Source organism: Periplaneta americana, chromosome 11 (genome assembly GCF_040183065.1).
Source record: "Periplaneta americana isolate PAMFEO1 chromosome 11, P.americana_PAMFEO1_priV1, whole genome shotgun sequence".
NCBI lineage: Eukaryota > Metazoa > Arthropoda > Insecta > Blattodea > Blattidae > Periplaneta > Periplaneta americana.
In genome coordinates this window covers 135,228,346-135,246,072 of record NC_091127.1, presented here as the reverse complement: position 1 = coordinate 135,246,072, position 17,727 = coordinate 135,228,346, and the positions used below count along the sequence as shown (strand labels likewise).

The 17,727-nt window shown below is 35.2% G+C and overlaps 1 protein-coding gene across 2 annotated transcripts in view; it reads right to left on the bottom strand.

Annotated features, from left to right (window-relative positions):
• The window catches only part of mesh (sushi domain containing 2 mesh), an 85,376-nt gene that overhangs the window by 19,677 nt on the left and 47,972 nt on the right, over window positions 1-17,727 (bottom strand). For both annotated transcript variants that reach the window (XM_069840103.1, XM_069840104.1), the window contains exons 11-16: window positions 16,517-16,649; window positions 14,919-15,066; window positions 9,067-9,255; window positions 6,677-6,814; window positions 1,999-2,135; window positions 361-496 (exon numbers count right to left, since the gene is read on the bottom strand). In XM_069840103.1, the coding sequence (XP_069696204.1) occupies window positions 361-496; window positions 1,999-2,135; window positions 6,677-6,814; window positions 9,067-9,255; window positions 14,919-15,066; window positions 16,517-16,649 (881 nt within the window). The remainder of the gene's footprint in view (window positions 1-360; window positions 497-1,998; window positions 2,136-6,676; window positions 6,815-9,066; window positions 9,256-14,918; window positions 15,067-16,516; window positions 16,650-17,727) is intronic.

Genomic DNA, 17,727 nt, shown 5'->3' with positions numbered 1-17,727 from the left:
TAGTAGTACCAGTAGTAGTACTGGTGGTAGTAGTAGTAGTACCAGTAGTAGTAGTAGTACCAGTAGTAGTAGTAATAGTACCAGTAGAAGTAGTAATACCAGTAGTAGTACCAGTAGTAGTAGTAGTAGTAGTAATAGTAGTAGTAGTGTTAGTACTCGTAATATGGTAACAGCAGTCATAATAGCAGAAGTAGTAGTAGGAGCTGTAGCAGCAGCAGGTGATGATGATGATGATGATGATGTGGAAAAGGCAGAGGAGAAGAAATAGTATATAAAGAACAGTAAGAAGTAAAATTGTAAGGAAAAAAGGAGAATGTGAAGAAGAAAAATTAGAACTAATTATTTTTGATAGTAACTAACACTTTATTGCGAAGTCCCTGTGGACGCTTTCAAAGTTGTTGATGCTCGTCCCCACTCCAGCCATCAAGCCATTGGGAAGCGTGAAATCATCAACGATGTCATGACTCCAGTTGCCAAACAGACCTCGTGTCTGGTTCTGTCAACAAGACATCAAGCATAATGAACTGAAATATGTATTGCAATTGATTCTGATTTGAAGTCCTGTCAGTAGCCAATGTTAAATTTATGTGTTTTTATCCATGTCTATGTTATTATATAATGCTCGGAAATGTGTTTTCAGAACAAAGGGACAAGTAGAATTCAAATCTTCTTAAAAATCCACTTCTGTTGACTGTAATTTTATTTTTGAAATACCATATATATGCTTTCTTCCAAAGTGATATAGTGTTAAAAGTTGTGTAATCAAGATGTGTAATTTGATTTTCATATTCCATGTTTCTGCACCATAAGTTATTAAATTTCTCACTACTGATTTATAAATATAGATTTTAGTTTCTTTAAATATTTGTTTATCTCACAAAATTACGTTCAGCATTGAAATTGCATGTCGACCTTTAATAAAATAATTACTCTCTTTGTTATTTCAGAATCGTTGTTCCCTTCTTTTGCAATTTCAATTCCCAAATTTTTAATGTTAACACAAATGCCAATACAGCCTTTGGAATCTTCTGATAATATTGTTTTTGTCTACTCTCACAAATTACTATAATAAGTTTATACTATACGTACTGTATTGACTTTTATTAACAATTGTTACTAATCCCAATTCTTCATATTTCTCCGTCAATTTTTTTTTTCTATTATGTCTTCACCCTTCATAATCTTTAGCTTGCAGTACCGTATCTGATAATGTAGGAATTATAGTATCTCTGTTATGTTGTCATTCATAATTACTCCCATGTTTTGGCATTTCTTTTGCCCAGTTTTTAAAACTTGCTGAACATGAATTTTAGAAAATGTAGGGGATTAACAACATCCTTGCCATAACCCTTTCCTTACCTATTTGAAATCCATTTGACAGTTTTCTTATTTTAACTTTCGACATTGAATTTTTAATCAGTTCTTCTACTGAACTTATTATAATTTTATTAATATTAATATTCTATAAAACTTCCCATGATTTGGTAATCATAATGATGATGATGATAATGATAATAATAGGTAAATTATCATAATAATCACAATCATCAATATATCATCAGCAGCATATAACACTATCACTATTGCTATCACTCTCAATCATCATCACCGTCATAATAATCAACAAAAATAATCATCAACAATCATAATCACCATCCATCGACAACCACTACTGCCAACATCATCACTATCAATAATCATAATTACTTTACTAACAACCATAATCAAATTACTCAACACCATCATCAGTATTGCTTATTATCGTCAAAAATCATCATAAGTACCAACAACTACCACTATCTTACCATAATTATCAACAATCAATATGATTATCATTAGTCATTGCTATTATCATCCTTTTAATTTATATTATTTCTTATTTGTTTTGACAGTCGTTTTTCTTCCATTCGTAGAATGTAGATCTACTAGAGCATTGGAAAGCTTAAGAAAAAAATGTTTTTCAACCCTTCCAGAACACAAGACATGTCTGTATCTTACCATGAATGACCATGGAAGGTAGACCCTCGCAGTCATGAAACCTTCATTCTCCACAACCTCGATGCCCGCACCAGATTGGAACATAATCACGATCTCAGACTGGTTGAGGATGTAGGTCGGCATGTACACAGTGACTCCTGGAAATGGCAACAAAAAATGTTTACATAAATATGTTCACAGGTCTTAAAAACATAATTATATAGGAATAAATAATGTAATTAATTAATTAAAATATGCATTTAAAATAAATATGAACACGAATAAATTGAATACTAATATGATAATGTTTATAATCTTATAAGAACTGTATATATTATTTTAATGTACCGAAGTACATATGATATTTCCATGCAGATATTCTGCGTCATCATACGATGAAAGAGTAATGGAACAGAGAAAAATTCTCTCCGGCACCAGTATCCGGTGTGGCTTAGTGGATAAAGCATCAGCACGTAGAGCTGAAAACCCGGGTTCAAATCCTGGTGCTGGAGAGAATTTTTCTCTGTTCCATTACTCTTTCATCGTATGATGACGCAGAATATCTGCATGGAAATACCATATGTACTTCGGTACATTAAAATAATATATATGATATGCGTAAATCACTTCGTGATTTAAGACGGCGCTTATTCTGTCGGATCCTGGCCAACTAGTCACTCATAACGAGTGCACCTCAGCACATGTATGGACTTCAGTCCTACGTTTATAGAAATCTATGACGTAGTGCAGAGGGCGGCCACTAGAGGGAACCCAAGAGTTGGAACTTAAACTGAGACGATTCTGTCTGACACCGGGATGGGTATCTGGTATGGCTTAGTGGATAAAGCATCAGCACATAGAGCTGAAAACCCGGGTTCAAATCCTGGTGCTGGAGAGAATTTTTCTCTGTTCCATTACTCTTTCATCATATTATGAGAACTGGTTTTATTATCTTATTGTTTTGATATATTATGTAGGCCTACTTAAAATGCCATAGAGATATAAAGGTATAGAGGTGCTTATTAGGCGCGACATGGAGAATTTCTAAGATTTTCAGCCCAAGTAGGATTTTTGTGCACCCATGATGGAATGAGTTGTGTCCCGACTGTGCTGTTCGGCTAAATCAGCTTCACTTTCCTCCACACCACGTATTTTTCTCCAACCATTACATCCATACACCATACTTCTGTTGGTGCTGTTCCATACCCCACAGATCTATGAAGTCACCATGTACCAATTTGGCAAGAAAGAATCTGGGGGTTCTGATGCCCATTATGCTCATCTATGAGTTGTCTGGAATCGACAGGCATTGCCGTCTATGAATCTTTGGACAAACCGTGATGAATACCCATTATGATGAATGATCGATTCGGCATCATGTAAACACAAGTGGTGTCCTATTTTTCGAGCCGGAGATGATAACGAAAGGGGAATTTTGACGTGTGTTGGTGGAATGACGAGAAAAAAATTGAAGAACTACGAAAAAACTCCCTCAATTTTGTGTTTGTCTATCACAAGTACAAGTCTACCATCACTGAGATTTGAACTCAGGTTCATGGTCATCGTATGCTCTCACTCTGCTAACTGAGTTACCAAGGCAACTGACTCATAGATACTAAATATGAAGGAAATATTCCATAAATAGTTTAGGAGAAATTCATTGATTAAAATTCTCGTTAACACTTTGTTAAAAACCATAAAATTTATTTAGTCTTACGTTAAAAAAGTGTAAAATTGTTAAAAAAAGGCATATACCTTCGACAGACGGCCTGTTTCAATGCTATGTCACGTCATCTTCAGTGTCTCTTGAACCACTGGCGATCTTGACTCTATGATGTGCACTTGTCGATGGTAGGGGTGGGAGTGTGTTGTTCCTATGGTGGGGGCTGGCTGTTTGTGTATTATGATGTATTATGACGTCGAATAATGTGTGTGTATTGAACTGCAATTATATATTGTGGGTATGCTATTGTATTCTTATATATTTAGCTATAACCAAACCCTACATCACATCAAATTATGCAGACCACATTATCAACAATAATCATGACTACAATAATATAGAAACAGATATGGAAATATTACACATCACACCAAAAAGTTCACAATTAAACATCCTAGAACAGTACGAAATATATAAGAATACAATAACATACCCAAAATATATACTTAACACACAATTGCAGTTTAATACACACACATTATTCGATGTCACAATACATCATAATACACAAACAGCCAGCCCCCACCATAGGAACAACACACCCCCACCCCTACCATCGACAAGTGCACATCATAGAGTCAAGATCACCAGTGGTTCAAGAGACACTGAAGATGACGTGACATAGCGTCGAAACGGGCCGTCTGTCGAAGGTATATGCCTTTTTAAATAATTTTACACTTTTTTAACGTAAGACTAAATAAATTTTATAGGAGAAATTGTTATACACAGTCCGACAAACGTATAGACTGCATACTCAAAACTACTTTTTGGTGTTAGGAATGTTGAAAACGTGTATTTTCCGCAATTATCTTGAAAATCGATTAAGCCAACATCACAATATTCTCTCTTTTTTACCTTGTATAATGACTAAGCAAAAATCGCTACACTTAGGTCTATATGGAAATTATTTCTATATGTCTTCTTCTAAAAGTTGTGTTTCTCTTCTACTATCTTCATTTCTGTAAATATTTGTGAAAGAACATGAAGTTTCGAAGAGTTGACCTATTTCAATCTTAAACAAGAATATTGGTCAATTATAACTATTTTTTAAACTAATTAGTTAACTTACAAGTAATCATTAAATATTAACGTTGTGAATTTCAAACAACAGCGATAGTTGAGATGGACGTTAATGATATGTACAAATAATTACATATTTTTACAATATTTCTAAAACCTTTAAATTTCGAAGAGTTCATGCACTATTAATGAAAAAATTAACTACAGAAACAGAAAAGACTTAGAAGCAGTTTGATTAATTACTACGGTACTAAGAACTTTAGCCTAAATTACTAATCGTGTCAAACATCTCTTTTAAGCAGTTAATAAAGGATCGTAAAATAAACAAAAGAAATAAATTAAAACTTAAAATATACCGCAGTTAATCAAATTCAGGAATTCACTCACAATTTCTTTTTTGAAGCTATTCTCTGCACTGGATATCACATCAACCAAATGATACATTCAAAAGATTAACGAATCGCGTTCATAGGTAATTTATCAAGCTCTCCCATTTTCTAGTCCTCAATGTTTTTACTTGGTGTTTCTATCATTGACTCCCATCCGTTACATGCATACTATACAGTGGCGGCTGGTGAGGCATTCTGGTGGTGGTGCCAAAAATGAAAAAAGGTTGTACGCAAATTACCCTAGTGAAATTGATAATCGCAGTCCACATTATGTTAAATAAAACACATTAATTAAAGCAGCTATTTTACCAGATATACAGTTAATAATGCATCTAGTAACAGTTAAAATAACATTTCCGAAACTAATAACGAAATTTACAGATACAGGTAATCAAAACTTTCACAGTACGGTATTGTTGGTCAAATACAAATAACTTTTATAACTAGTAAAATTACTGGCAAAAACACACGAGATAAACAGTGATATAGATAATAAACAAACACGTTTGCACTTTATTTAACAGGCCGATGAATCCAAGGCAGCGACCTGAATAACACATGTTCATGTCCTGCACAGATCTCATGTATCGTTAACAGAAGCATCAATACTATAGGAACAATGTAGCGATATTTAGTTCCCGCAAAATAAAACAAATATTACACAACATTAACAAACAGTTTTACATAATATGAAAAAATATTTATCTTTCTAAAGAGAACCATGACTTTCTCTGCGTTCAATATAGTTATGGATAATAATTTACACATTCAAATCCAAGTTATGTGCATTAGTTTTGAATTGCCAACACTACATTAACATTTGATGCGAAACTTTAACTTGTGTTTTCGTGCAAGTCTGCAGTTGATGGTTCTTCCTAACGTCTCCAACAACCCTGCCTCTAGCGAAATTTCTGTATTACTGTGCTCTAGCGGGCAGAATATTAACTACTGAGTCAAATTGAATTCGGCTCAAAGTCTGCCATAAGAAACGCATATAAACTTGAATCAGTAGCCTTTTGTATAGTATTATATGGACGTAGGCAGTGCCACACCGAAGTGACTCCAACGTTCGGAAAAACGCTGCAAGAGTGTGTCCGGATCTGTGCACGCACTCGTTCAAATGAAATACGAATAAAATGTGTAGAAATAAACTATTACAACTGCTTTCTAGGATATTATTTTTTGTTTCTTTTATTGGTGGTGCCATGGCACACTGGCACTACCCCAAAAGCCGCCCCTGATACTATATAACTACTGTGTCCTGTCAGTAGGTCAATCATAGGTAATCCTCAAGCCAGTTTTTTATAGGCTCAATAGTTGCTTAGTTATATACTTACGTTGTATTTCAATCACTCCGTACTACATCCACAAAATGGTTCTCATTCAACAAGAGTGTTTACAGCCATGTTCTTTGCTAGATAATTGATTCTCATTGCTGACTATGTTCTTCCACTCAGCATGTCACCACATTCTATTCGCATTTAGTCAGCTCAACAAGGTCCTTCCAGCAATTTACTCGAGTATAGTTTTGAATTGTATGAAACATAACAATGCACATTAAACTCACCAGGGAAATGCTGAATTCGAAGGGAAGACCTATCGAAGTAAACTTTCTTTCCCCCAGCGATCACGTCCATGTGGTAACGCCACTGCGCGTGTTTGGGTCTCACGCGCACCTCAACTGCAGTGGAGGCATTATCTCTTGCTGAAATACAACAACAATAAAAGAACTGGCCACCAATATTGTACGGACAAGGTTTTACAATTCTTAACTATTATTTTCATTCATCAGACTCTGAAATTAGTAGCCAGAGTCTAAATAAATATATTCTACACAGTTTATGGATCCAAAGGCCTGGAGAGGTTTAATTTTTTATGCAATATATTGTGCTATGTATTTCTTCTTTCCGACTGAGACTTATGTTACAAATTTAAGGGGACACTTAGTCTATATGATTTTTAGAACTTCTACAATTTTAATTCAAAATTTGTGAAACTTAAACCACATAAGCAGGCCTGCAATACTGTCATCTGTACAAAATTTGGTGCCATTAGGGCTAACAGTTTTGAAATTATATTTTTAAAATATATTTTATATTGACATCACTAAAAAAGCTCCTTGCGACAAAATTTTCAAAATTTTTAGTTCATATTTGCTCAAAAGCTTGAAAATAGTCATGGGAGTAAAAATTAATTAGCATTTTGAGCTCAGTCTAAATAGAGAGTTACAATATATATGAGGCACTCAGAAGCAAAGTGATACAAGTGACAATTTTAAAAAAAAAGTGAGATAAGTGTATATTCTAAATCTTTAGTGTCACTTCTGTTTAGAGAAAAAGTAATATAAGTGCAGTTGCAGTCAGTGCTCCTCCATCTTGGCCTTCCTCTTGTATTACAATGCATACAGAGTTTTGACTGAGAGGCAAACTAATACAAGTGCATTGTTTACATATTGTTGTTGCGTTTCTTCCGTTTATGACTAATTCATTTGCCATAATGGAGAGAGGTAATATGTTACAGCGCTGACTTTTCGAAACATCTTCGTGAAAGGTCTGCACACATTGAGCTGGACCAACTATACATGATCCAATAAGGATAACTTTTGCTAAGTGGAGCAACTTGCAATAGCTAAAGAAATTCATCCCATCCATACACCACTCTTTCTTTGATGACCTGAAGCATGAGAATGGTCTTGTAATAACGAGGAACGACTGCAGGATGTGGACATGGAAGAGGGCATGAAAAAGGAAGTTCACGGTAGGAGTTCTACAGATGCACTTCATGACAGAAACACAGATGTCGCAGCAGAGAGAAATGTGACTTCTTCAGATGAGGCTAGTGACGTAATGGATAGTGACTAAGGCTAAATTTCATTAAAAATTAAAACTTTTCTTAACCCTATTCTTTCGGTTATACAGACGCATTTTGTGTTATAATATGATAATAAGAAAGCTCAAATGCTGTTAAGACAGGAATGTTGCAATTTTGTAAATAGTGTTCTTGTTCTTGTTTTAAATAATACACAAATACTGAAAACCGTTGCACTTACATTACTTCTCCACAAAAATATTTCCGTGGCAAAATAATACAAGTGACTTTAGGACCCTATTTTACCTAAATTGTTTTAGAATAGATAATTTCTATTTAGAAGTTAAAATAAATAGATACCAACATATACAAATGTAAATTTATAGCAACATAGTCCTGTAACAGATTTTTAAATTTCCTTTTCAACTTCAAAGTCATTTATCTCAAAACTTACTAAACGTCACTTGTATTACTTTGCTTCTGAGTACCTCATATATTTTTTTAATTTCATTAATTTACCACCTTATTTTAATGTAAGTGCAATATGAATATGCCCCGAAGAAACTTAATATTAATATTTAATACAAATGATAATTAAATTTCATTTATCAACAATTAATTGACTTCTGTGAGAAGATTCAGACCAATGTGACAATAACTGCTATGCAAGGAGCTTTTTGAAAAATGTTAAAGTCGAGAAAACAGCATTAAAAAAAAAAAAGAATTTATCTCAACTCACTCACGCACTGTACGCTTGGCAACATTTCATTATATGGCTAGATCATTTTAAGAAGTCTCAAATGTAATTACGATCATAAAAACAAAAAAAGTGGATTTTCTTAATTTTTTAGCAATATTTCACTCTGACTACAAAATGGAGTCCAATTAATTTGCAACTATTTTTGTAAATAAACAAAATGCTCTCGCTCAAATGTGATTAATGACTGGATGAATTAATGAACGAATAGATGATTTACTGAGAAAATAAGTGGATCGACGGATGAATGAATCAATGCAGAATTAATTAATTAATTGAATGGGCAAATGAATAAAAACGAATTAATGAATTAAATAGTAAATGTACAAACAAACAATTTCATGGATTGAGGGATTCGTTTTTGAAGAATCTGCTCTTCTTGCTGTACCTACCTGCGATAGCAGTGAGCTGTGTAGCCATGACTTCTCCATAAATATTGCTGGGCAGCTGTTCGAAGCGTGCCTGCACATCCAGTTTCTGCTTCGGTGTGTCAGAATGGATCAGCACGAACTCACCCTTCCCGTTGAAGGTGTATTCCAGGTCGTCGAATGTCACGATGTGAGGATCACCGAACACCGCAGCTGAAACAACATCAATGCAACTACTCAGAGACTTTGTATCGTCTATGCTCACAAAACGAACTGCCATTAGGGGAAGAACAAGTAGAGACTTCTCTGAGGAAATAGCAACCATATCCACAAGAGCACCACATTGTCCAAGGAAAAAGATACAGACTGCCTTAAAGAAGGCAACCTGTGTCGGGGAAGGAAAATCACAGAATAACGTGAAGTCCGCCTCGTGTGAAGGTTTTGCGAGAATCATATTAAAAAAAATAGCATAACATAGGCATATAAAAAATTTAGGAGCTCTCGTGTCATATTCTCTATTAATGAAAGAAAATGAACAAGTGAATTACTATTACAGTATTATCAATCAATCAATTAATCAATCAATCAATTAATCAATCTTCTTAATGTATCCAGCTGTTAGCTGGCAACATAAAGTCCACTATAGTTCACTGTAGTTTATTCAGTTGTTGTTTTTCACGAGAAATGAGGGGTATTTTGATCGGTGTTCATTATGGATGCCTGTTGCTAGTAGCCAGAGTTGGGGTGTAGTCAATATATACTGCAGGGCTGTCTTCTGCAACTGGTACTGATAATTTTAATTAAGAGGCAAATATAATACCAAAAGGATTTAAGTATGGTGTCAGTCCAATTATAGTATTATAAATCGCAATATTATACTAACAAAAGAATAATTCTAATAATATAGATCTTAATGAAAAAGGACTATAGGAATACAGTTGTGAAACTTGGACTCTCATTTTGAAAGAGGAACATAGGTTAAGGGTGTTTATGAATAAGGTGCTTAGAAAAATATTTGGGGCTAAGAGGGATGAAGTTACAGGTGAATGAAGAAAGTTACACAGCACAGAACTGCACGCATTGTATTCTTCATCTGACATAATTAGGAACATTAAATACAGACGTTTGAGATGGGCAGGGCATGTAGCACATATGGGCGAATCCAGAAATGCATATAGAGTGTTAGTTAGGAGGCCGGAGGGAAGAAGACCTTTGGGAAGGTTGAGACGTGGATGGGAAGATAATACTAAAATCGATTTGAGGGAGGTGGGATATGATGATAGAGACTGGATTAATCTTGCTCAGGATAGGGACCAATGGCGGACTTAAGTGAGGATGGCAATGAACCTGTGGATTCCTTAAAAGCCAGTAAGTAAGTAAGTAAGTAAGTAAGTAAGTAAGTAAGTAAGTAAGTAAGTAAGTAAGTAAGTAAGTAAGTAAGTAAGTAAGTAAGTAAGTAAGTAAGTAAGTAAGTAAGTAAGTAAGTAAGTAATATAAAACTGGGTCTTGTGACGTAGTCACATTGTGTGAATCGTCTTAAACTCTGGTTCGAGTCGGAAAGAAATTTTTTCATGGTATTTCAGCCAGTGTATGGGATAGGTGCCTACCCAACATCGTGATGAATTTGGGGAGCTACAGTGAATATCGAAATTCGGTTTCGAAAGTTAGTTATAACAGTTCCCCACTAATCGTTATCATCGTGCTAAAAACATGTTACTCCTGTAATAGTTGCATGATCGTCACCTTTGCAGAGGCATGTGGTTGTAAGACCAACAGTCAGCAGATCGACCTTGGTCTTTTATGGACTGTAGTGCCAGAAATTTATTATCTTATTTTAAAAGTAATGTTGCAATGCTAAACAAGCTATTTTCCTTCATCGAATTTTGACGATGAAGGAGGTGATGATGGTGACTGTGGAAGTAGTGGTGGTGGTGGTGGTGGTGGTGGTGGTGGTGGTGGTGGTGGTGGTGGTGGTGGTGGTGGTGGTGGTGGTGGTGGTGGTGGTGGTGGTGGTGGTGGTGGTGGTGGTGGTGGTGGAGGTGGAGGTGGAGGTGGAGGTGGAGGTGGAGGTGGAGGTGGAGGTGGAGGTGGAGGTGGAGGTGGAGGTGGAGGTGGAGGTGGAGGTGGAGGTGGTGACGATCATGACAACAACGAGGATGAGATTATGATGATGATAATGATAATGATAAGGAGGACAACTATGACGGTAGCGACAAATTCAGTCTTTTAAAACTGGATTCGGTTTACTAAAATGTGAAGACATGTGTTCAGTATGTAATGCTTTTTAAACTCTCAGGCGCTCAATTAATGTTGAAATTAAGCACTTTTAATATTTGGTATAGTTCCCCTGACTGACTCATTTTCATAAGATTCTGAACAGATTAATGTCACATTATCTTATTCTTAAATACTGACTTAGGTACAAATTCTGCCAGTGAAATTAAGCACTTTTAATATTCGGTATAGTTCCCCTGACTGACTCATTTTCATAAGATTCTGAACAGATTAATGTCACATTATCTTATTCTTAAATACTGACTTAGGTACAAATTCTGCCAGTGAAATTAAGCACTTTTAATATTCGGTATAGTTTCCCTGACTGACTCATTTTCATAAGATTCTGAACAGATTAATGTCACATTATCTTATTCTTAAATACTGACTTAGGTACAAATTCTGCCAGTGAAATTAAGCACTTTTAATATTCGGTATAGTTCCCCTGACCGACTCATTTTCATAAGATTCTGAACAGATTAATGTCACATTATCTTATTCTTAAATACTGACTTAGGTACAAATTCTGCCAGTGAAATTAAGCACTTTTAATATTCGGTATAGTTCCCCTGACCGACTCATTTTCATAAGATTCTGAACAGATTAATGTCACATTATCTTATTCTTAAATACTGACTTAGGTACAAATTCTGCCAGCAACTTCAAGCTCTTTAATAAATGGCTCAACATGCTTCCATTAAAGCTTTACAGGTCTCACACTTTTTCTCTCCCCTGCCCATATGTACAACAAATACAAGCAAACAATTCCTTTGCGCGACAGCCTATGGAGGCCAAAGCCTCATATTCACATGCTTCAGCACAGGTGAATGGTCATCCAACCAGTACAGGTGTAAGCTAACTTGTACTTAGCATGATCAGCCTTCCAGTCGTTATAGATGGCTTGCAAAGCAGCTTCCCAATTTTATTACAATTCTAGGTGAGCAGTAATTCCGTACTACTGCCGAAAATTCGTGAGAAAAATTTTTCCCCCATGGAGACTCGAACAATCGATTGTTCCGTAACGCTAGTTCATGACATGGTGCCTTAGACCATGTAACTACAGCCCATATGTATATAAAGGATAATTCTGATTCGTAGTAGTAATAGTAGTAAAATATCTTCTAATAAGAGTGTCATACTTTTAAAATGAAACAAATTGTATAAACGAAAAACGTTTATTTATTTTAGCACACTTAATGTCATTACGTATGGGAGAGAACGATAGTTAAATGGTCGCTGCAGCTTCGTTGGATTGCGCATATATGGGTCTTTCAATTTTCAATGACAAACAAAATATAAACAAACTCAATTTTACGAATAACGTAAATGATATTATTCCATAGGTCAAACTGTTTCTGGTTTGTTGACATAAACCCCTGATTTAACATAACTCTATAAGAAGTAATCCAGCGACGTTAAATCACATGATCTCGGGGGCCAGTTAACATCACCACCATGTGAAATGATGGACCTCTGAACTTCTCCCTCAAAAGATTGACTGTTTTGTGGTGGTGGCAGCAACAGTAACAGTAACAGTAGGAGTAGCAGTAGCAGTAGCAGTAGCAGTAGCAGTAGAAATGTTGCTGCAGTACGTGCTATGCCGGGAAGATCTCAGGACAACTATTGTAGGCATTGCCACAATGAGGTTGAAACTCTTGCACACGTCCTGGGGTCCTGTCTGCATGGCAAAGCTCTGCGAAATGCTAGATACCACCAAGTACGATCAATTATAGCTACGGCCCTTAAAGATGCCGATTACAACACCTTTGAAGAAGTACATGGTCTCTCCGTCACTGGCAGTACACGGCGCATAGATATAATAGCTTTCAAGGAATCTACAAGATCTGGATTCATAATTGACTCCATGTGCATTTCGAAACGAATGAGGAACAGCCAGCAGAAATCGATAAGAAAAAAAAGAATATCTACAATCCTACCATTCCCTATTACCTCCAAAAGTACCAGCTAGAAGAGCTTGAAGTAATTGGACTTCTAGTTGGAACAAGCGGTACCGCTACTCTCTTCATGATAGATGTGTTTAAGAGGCTTGGAATACCTACACCTATTATTCCAATTGTAACCTTAGCTGCATTGAAAGGATCAATTGCTCTCCTGAAGCATCACCTACTGTATATTCGAAATGAAACTAAGTTCATTAGCATTCTTTACTTTTTTGTAACACTTACCTCTCTAAAAATAGGTATATTTCAACTAATCTCAAAATGTATTTGCAGCTATGTACTTTTAGGAGTTTCATTGTCAAAACAAAATCAATCGTTCAATGAACTTGTAAACATTTATATGGTTAAGTACTCTTTGTCCCTTGTGGCAGCTCACGAATGGTGAGAAGATTTCTAAATTATTATTAGTACGGTAGTAGAAATGTTGGAAGCTTATGAAAATAGCCCTTGCAGGAATGCGTTTAATGGCACTTCTACTTGGAGGCAATTTTGATCTCAGACAATAGTCTAATCTCACAGTACTACAATAATCATTAAATGAATAAAATTAACAATAATGTATCTACGTGCTTTGTTTTATATCAATTTAGTGGTTTTATATTACACATAAAATTTTACATTACATTGGATGGACCAACTTGGAATCAGAAAAGTCGTCGTAGTTCTGATGCCGATGACTGGGAAAAGTTAGAGATGGAATTCAGTCAGTCTTTTGGGAATACTGGAAGTGTTATTTTCTGCTGACGACATTAGTTTAAAAGCTCAGAAATTCTTCGTCATTTGAACAGCTAGAAGAATCACTGCTGAGTGAAATGCTTTCAATATTAACAATACCGGTATAGTAGCAGAAGCACTCTTTTACCAAAACAACAGTTGATTGAATGGGTTGACAATGCCACCATTACCTCAAAGACCAGTGACCAAGAGTTGGTAGTAGTAGAAACAGTAGTACAGTAGTGGAAGTAATAGTAATAAGTCATAATATTAATATTAGTGATAGTAGTACTAATATAGCTTGTAGAGTTAATAGTAATGGCAATAGTAGTTAGGGTGACCAACTTCTGATCACAAAAATAAGGGAGACTTAGTCACGACAAATTTAACACAATTTTTTGGGCTATGAAGTCTAAATTCATTGATGGAATGGTTTATATATTTAATACAAAACTATCAATTTAACTATAATAGAAATTTTAACATATTTATATTTGTCAACAAGATGCTGCAGAACATTCAATTTTTTATCCTGCTTTGCAAACTGAAAAAAAAAAAAAGAAAAAACTCTTTGCAATCATATGTGCATACAGTAATATCAAAGATTACAAGATCACCGGAACTGAATTTTATTGATTGATACCAACTGCATTATCGATATTAATGTCAGTTTATATCTAGATATATTTGGCAGATATTATTATTAATTAGATTGCATTAAAAATTGGCAATAATGATTGATAAAGAAAAATATGGAAGGATTAGCAAACAATACGGGAGTTTCCAGAAAATATGGGAGTTCCCGGAAAATAAGGGAGAGTTGGTCACCTTAGTAGTAGTGTTAGTATGAAAAGCAGCAAAAGAAATACAAAAAATAAAAAGTGTGATACTCAAGTTCAAGGCATTGGTAGTAGTTACAGCACTCACCAACTGAAGGTGCTTGGTAAGCAACACAATCTTGCGTTGGCCTTCGCTCAAAGCGGAAGGTCTCACAGCCTACAGCTTGTTCCTCCTGCCATAAGCAACACATGTAGAATGGTGCTATATCGTGGTACCAGTGCGACAGTGTAGGCACCTAAACAGAGGAACGTATGTGTTATAATTACATTCTATTTTTAAAAAATTCATTTCCATGTTTTCAATTCATCCTAAATACTTCATTAACATATTTCTTGACTTACAAATCGATTATGTGTTAAACTGGAAAAAAGCATATTATAGAAATTACCCCAAAACTAAATTCAGCATGTTTTGCTATTAGATCCATGCAAGAGATAGTAAATATCAGTACCCTAAAAACAATACACTTTGCATACTTCCACTCGGTAATGAGTTTTGGAATAATATTTTGTGCAAATTCTACAGATACCGGTAGTAACAGTATATTCCTACTACAAAATACAGTAATTAGATTAATAGTAGGTGCCAAATCTAGAGAATCGTGTAGGACCATTTTCAAAAAAATACAATTAATGCCCATGGTTTGTAAATATATTTTTTTCATTTATAAACTGCCTCGTATCTAATCGTGAAAACTTTGTAACTAATTCAACAGTTCATAGCATAAATACTTGTCAAAAAAATTACTTTCATATTCCATCGGCAAGTGTATGATGTTATCAAAAAGGAGTACATTACATGGAAGTAAAAATTTTTAATAGCCTCCCTATGGATATAAAAAATCAAACTCAAAACATAAGATTTTTACGGCCAAATTAAAGAAGTATTTAATTTCTCACGCCTTCTATTCTATAGGTGAATTTATGAAATTCAACAATGCTTAATGAATATTTCTGTCTTGTAGTAAGTATTGATACCGGTACTAATTCTTTGTGTTGTACTAGTATCGGTAGTCTATATTGTAATTGCACTGCTACTTACAGACCTGTTACTAAATCTACGTATTACTCTGTGAAAAGATTTATTAAATCTACATACTTAGACTTCAACAAACAAAATTTGATAACACAATCACAAGGGAAAAAATGGAACTCTCTGCATCATAATCCAAAGTTAATTCCCGATTTACCACGAAAATCATCTGTAGCTGCATTTAGATTAGCAACAGGCCATAATTGTTTGGCCAAACACCTGCATAGAATTGGAATATATCAGTCCCCTAACTGCCCATTGTACAACTCAAACCAAGAAATGGATTCGGAACACCTCAAAATCTGTATTTCAGTGGCTGACCATGATAATATCTTTATAAAACATTGGAGTGCAAGAGGTCAAATGACTTTATTGTCAAACGCCTGGCATTAGAAAACAACAACAACAACACAGTCGAGAAACAGCGAAAAATGTTGAGTGCTGTCCTCTTAGTCAGGGGTAACATTATTTTACATGTGATAAGTTAGGATACAGAATCTGCATAAATATCTGAGTATAAAAACTACAGAAGGAATTTTTGTTAATTTGTAAGTGAATAAAGGAATAGTTATGTTCTAAGACTCACAAATTCTGTTAACTTTTAAGTCTAAATTACTGTGACTTTATTGTTCTTATGTACAACAATACAGCACCTTGTTGGCCTCATTCCAAGGTAAGAATCCCAGATTGTGCGACCTGTGTGGCCAGGATCCCCACTGCTGGTCGTAGCTCAGCATAAGGTAGTTGTTCTTGTCGTAACAGCATTGCTGACCAGAACCAATTAAGCTACACAGACATAATAAAACTATACACTCTCATCAAATATAACTTTCGTGAAATATATGGTACTTTGTTATGGGACCATCTAATAGTTATTGTAATTAATACTATACATAACGAAAGGAAATTGCGAAGCTTTTTGAGTTTTGTCGCATCATCATCATCATCATCATCATCATCATCATCCATCATCATCATCATCATCATCATGTCTGAATATATAATTTATACTGGTATTGATTTATTCTCTATAATATGCCATTAGGAAAGTTCAGGTTAACAGACAGGGTTTGGAATTGAACGGGTTATGTCAGCTTTTTGTCTATGCGGATGACGTGAATATGTTAGTAGACAATCGACAAACGATTAGGGAATACGCGGAAATTCTACTTGAAGCAAGTAAAGCGATAGGGTTGGAAGTAAATCCCGAAAAGACTAAGTATATGATTATATCTCGTGACCAGAATATTGTACGAAATGGAAACGTAAAAATTGGAGATTTATCCTTTGAAGAGGTGGAAACATTAAAATATCTTGGAGTAACAGTAACAAATATAAATGATACTCGGGAGGAAATTAAACACAGAATAAATATGGGAAATGCCTGTTATTATTCGGTTGAGAAGCTTTTGTCATCTAGTTTGCTGTCAAAACTGAAAGTTAGAATTTATATAACAGTTATATTACCGGTTGTTCTGTATGGCTGTGAAACTTGGACTCTCACTTTGAGAGAGGAACAGAGATTAAGGGTGTTTGAGAATAAGGTTCTTAGGAAAATATTTGGGGCTAAGAGGGATGAAGTTACAGGAGAATGGAGAAAGTTACACAACACAGAACTGCACGCATTGTATTCTTCACCAGACACAATTAGGAACATAAAATCCAGACGCTTGAGATGGGCAGGGCATGTAGCACATATGGGCGAATCCAGAAATGCATATAGAGTGTTAGTTGGGAGGCCGGAGGGAAAAAGACCTTTGGGGAGGCCGAGACGTAGATGGGAAGATAATATTAAAATGGATTTGAGGGAGGTGGTATATGATGGTAGAGACTGGATTAATCTTGCTCAGGATAGTGACCAATG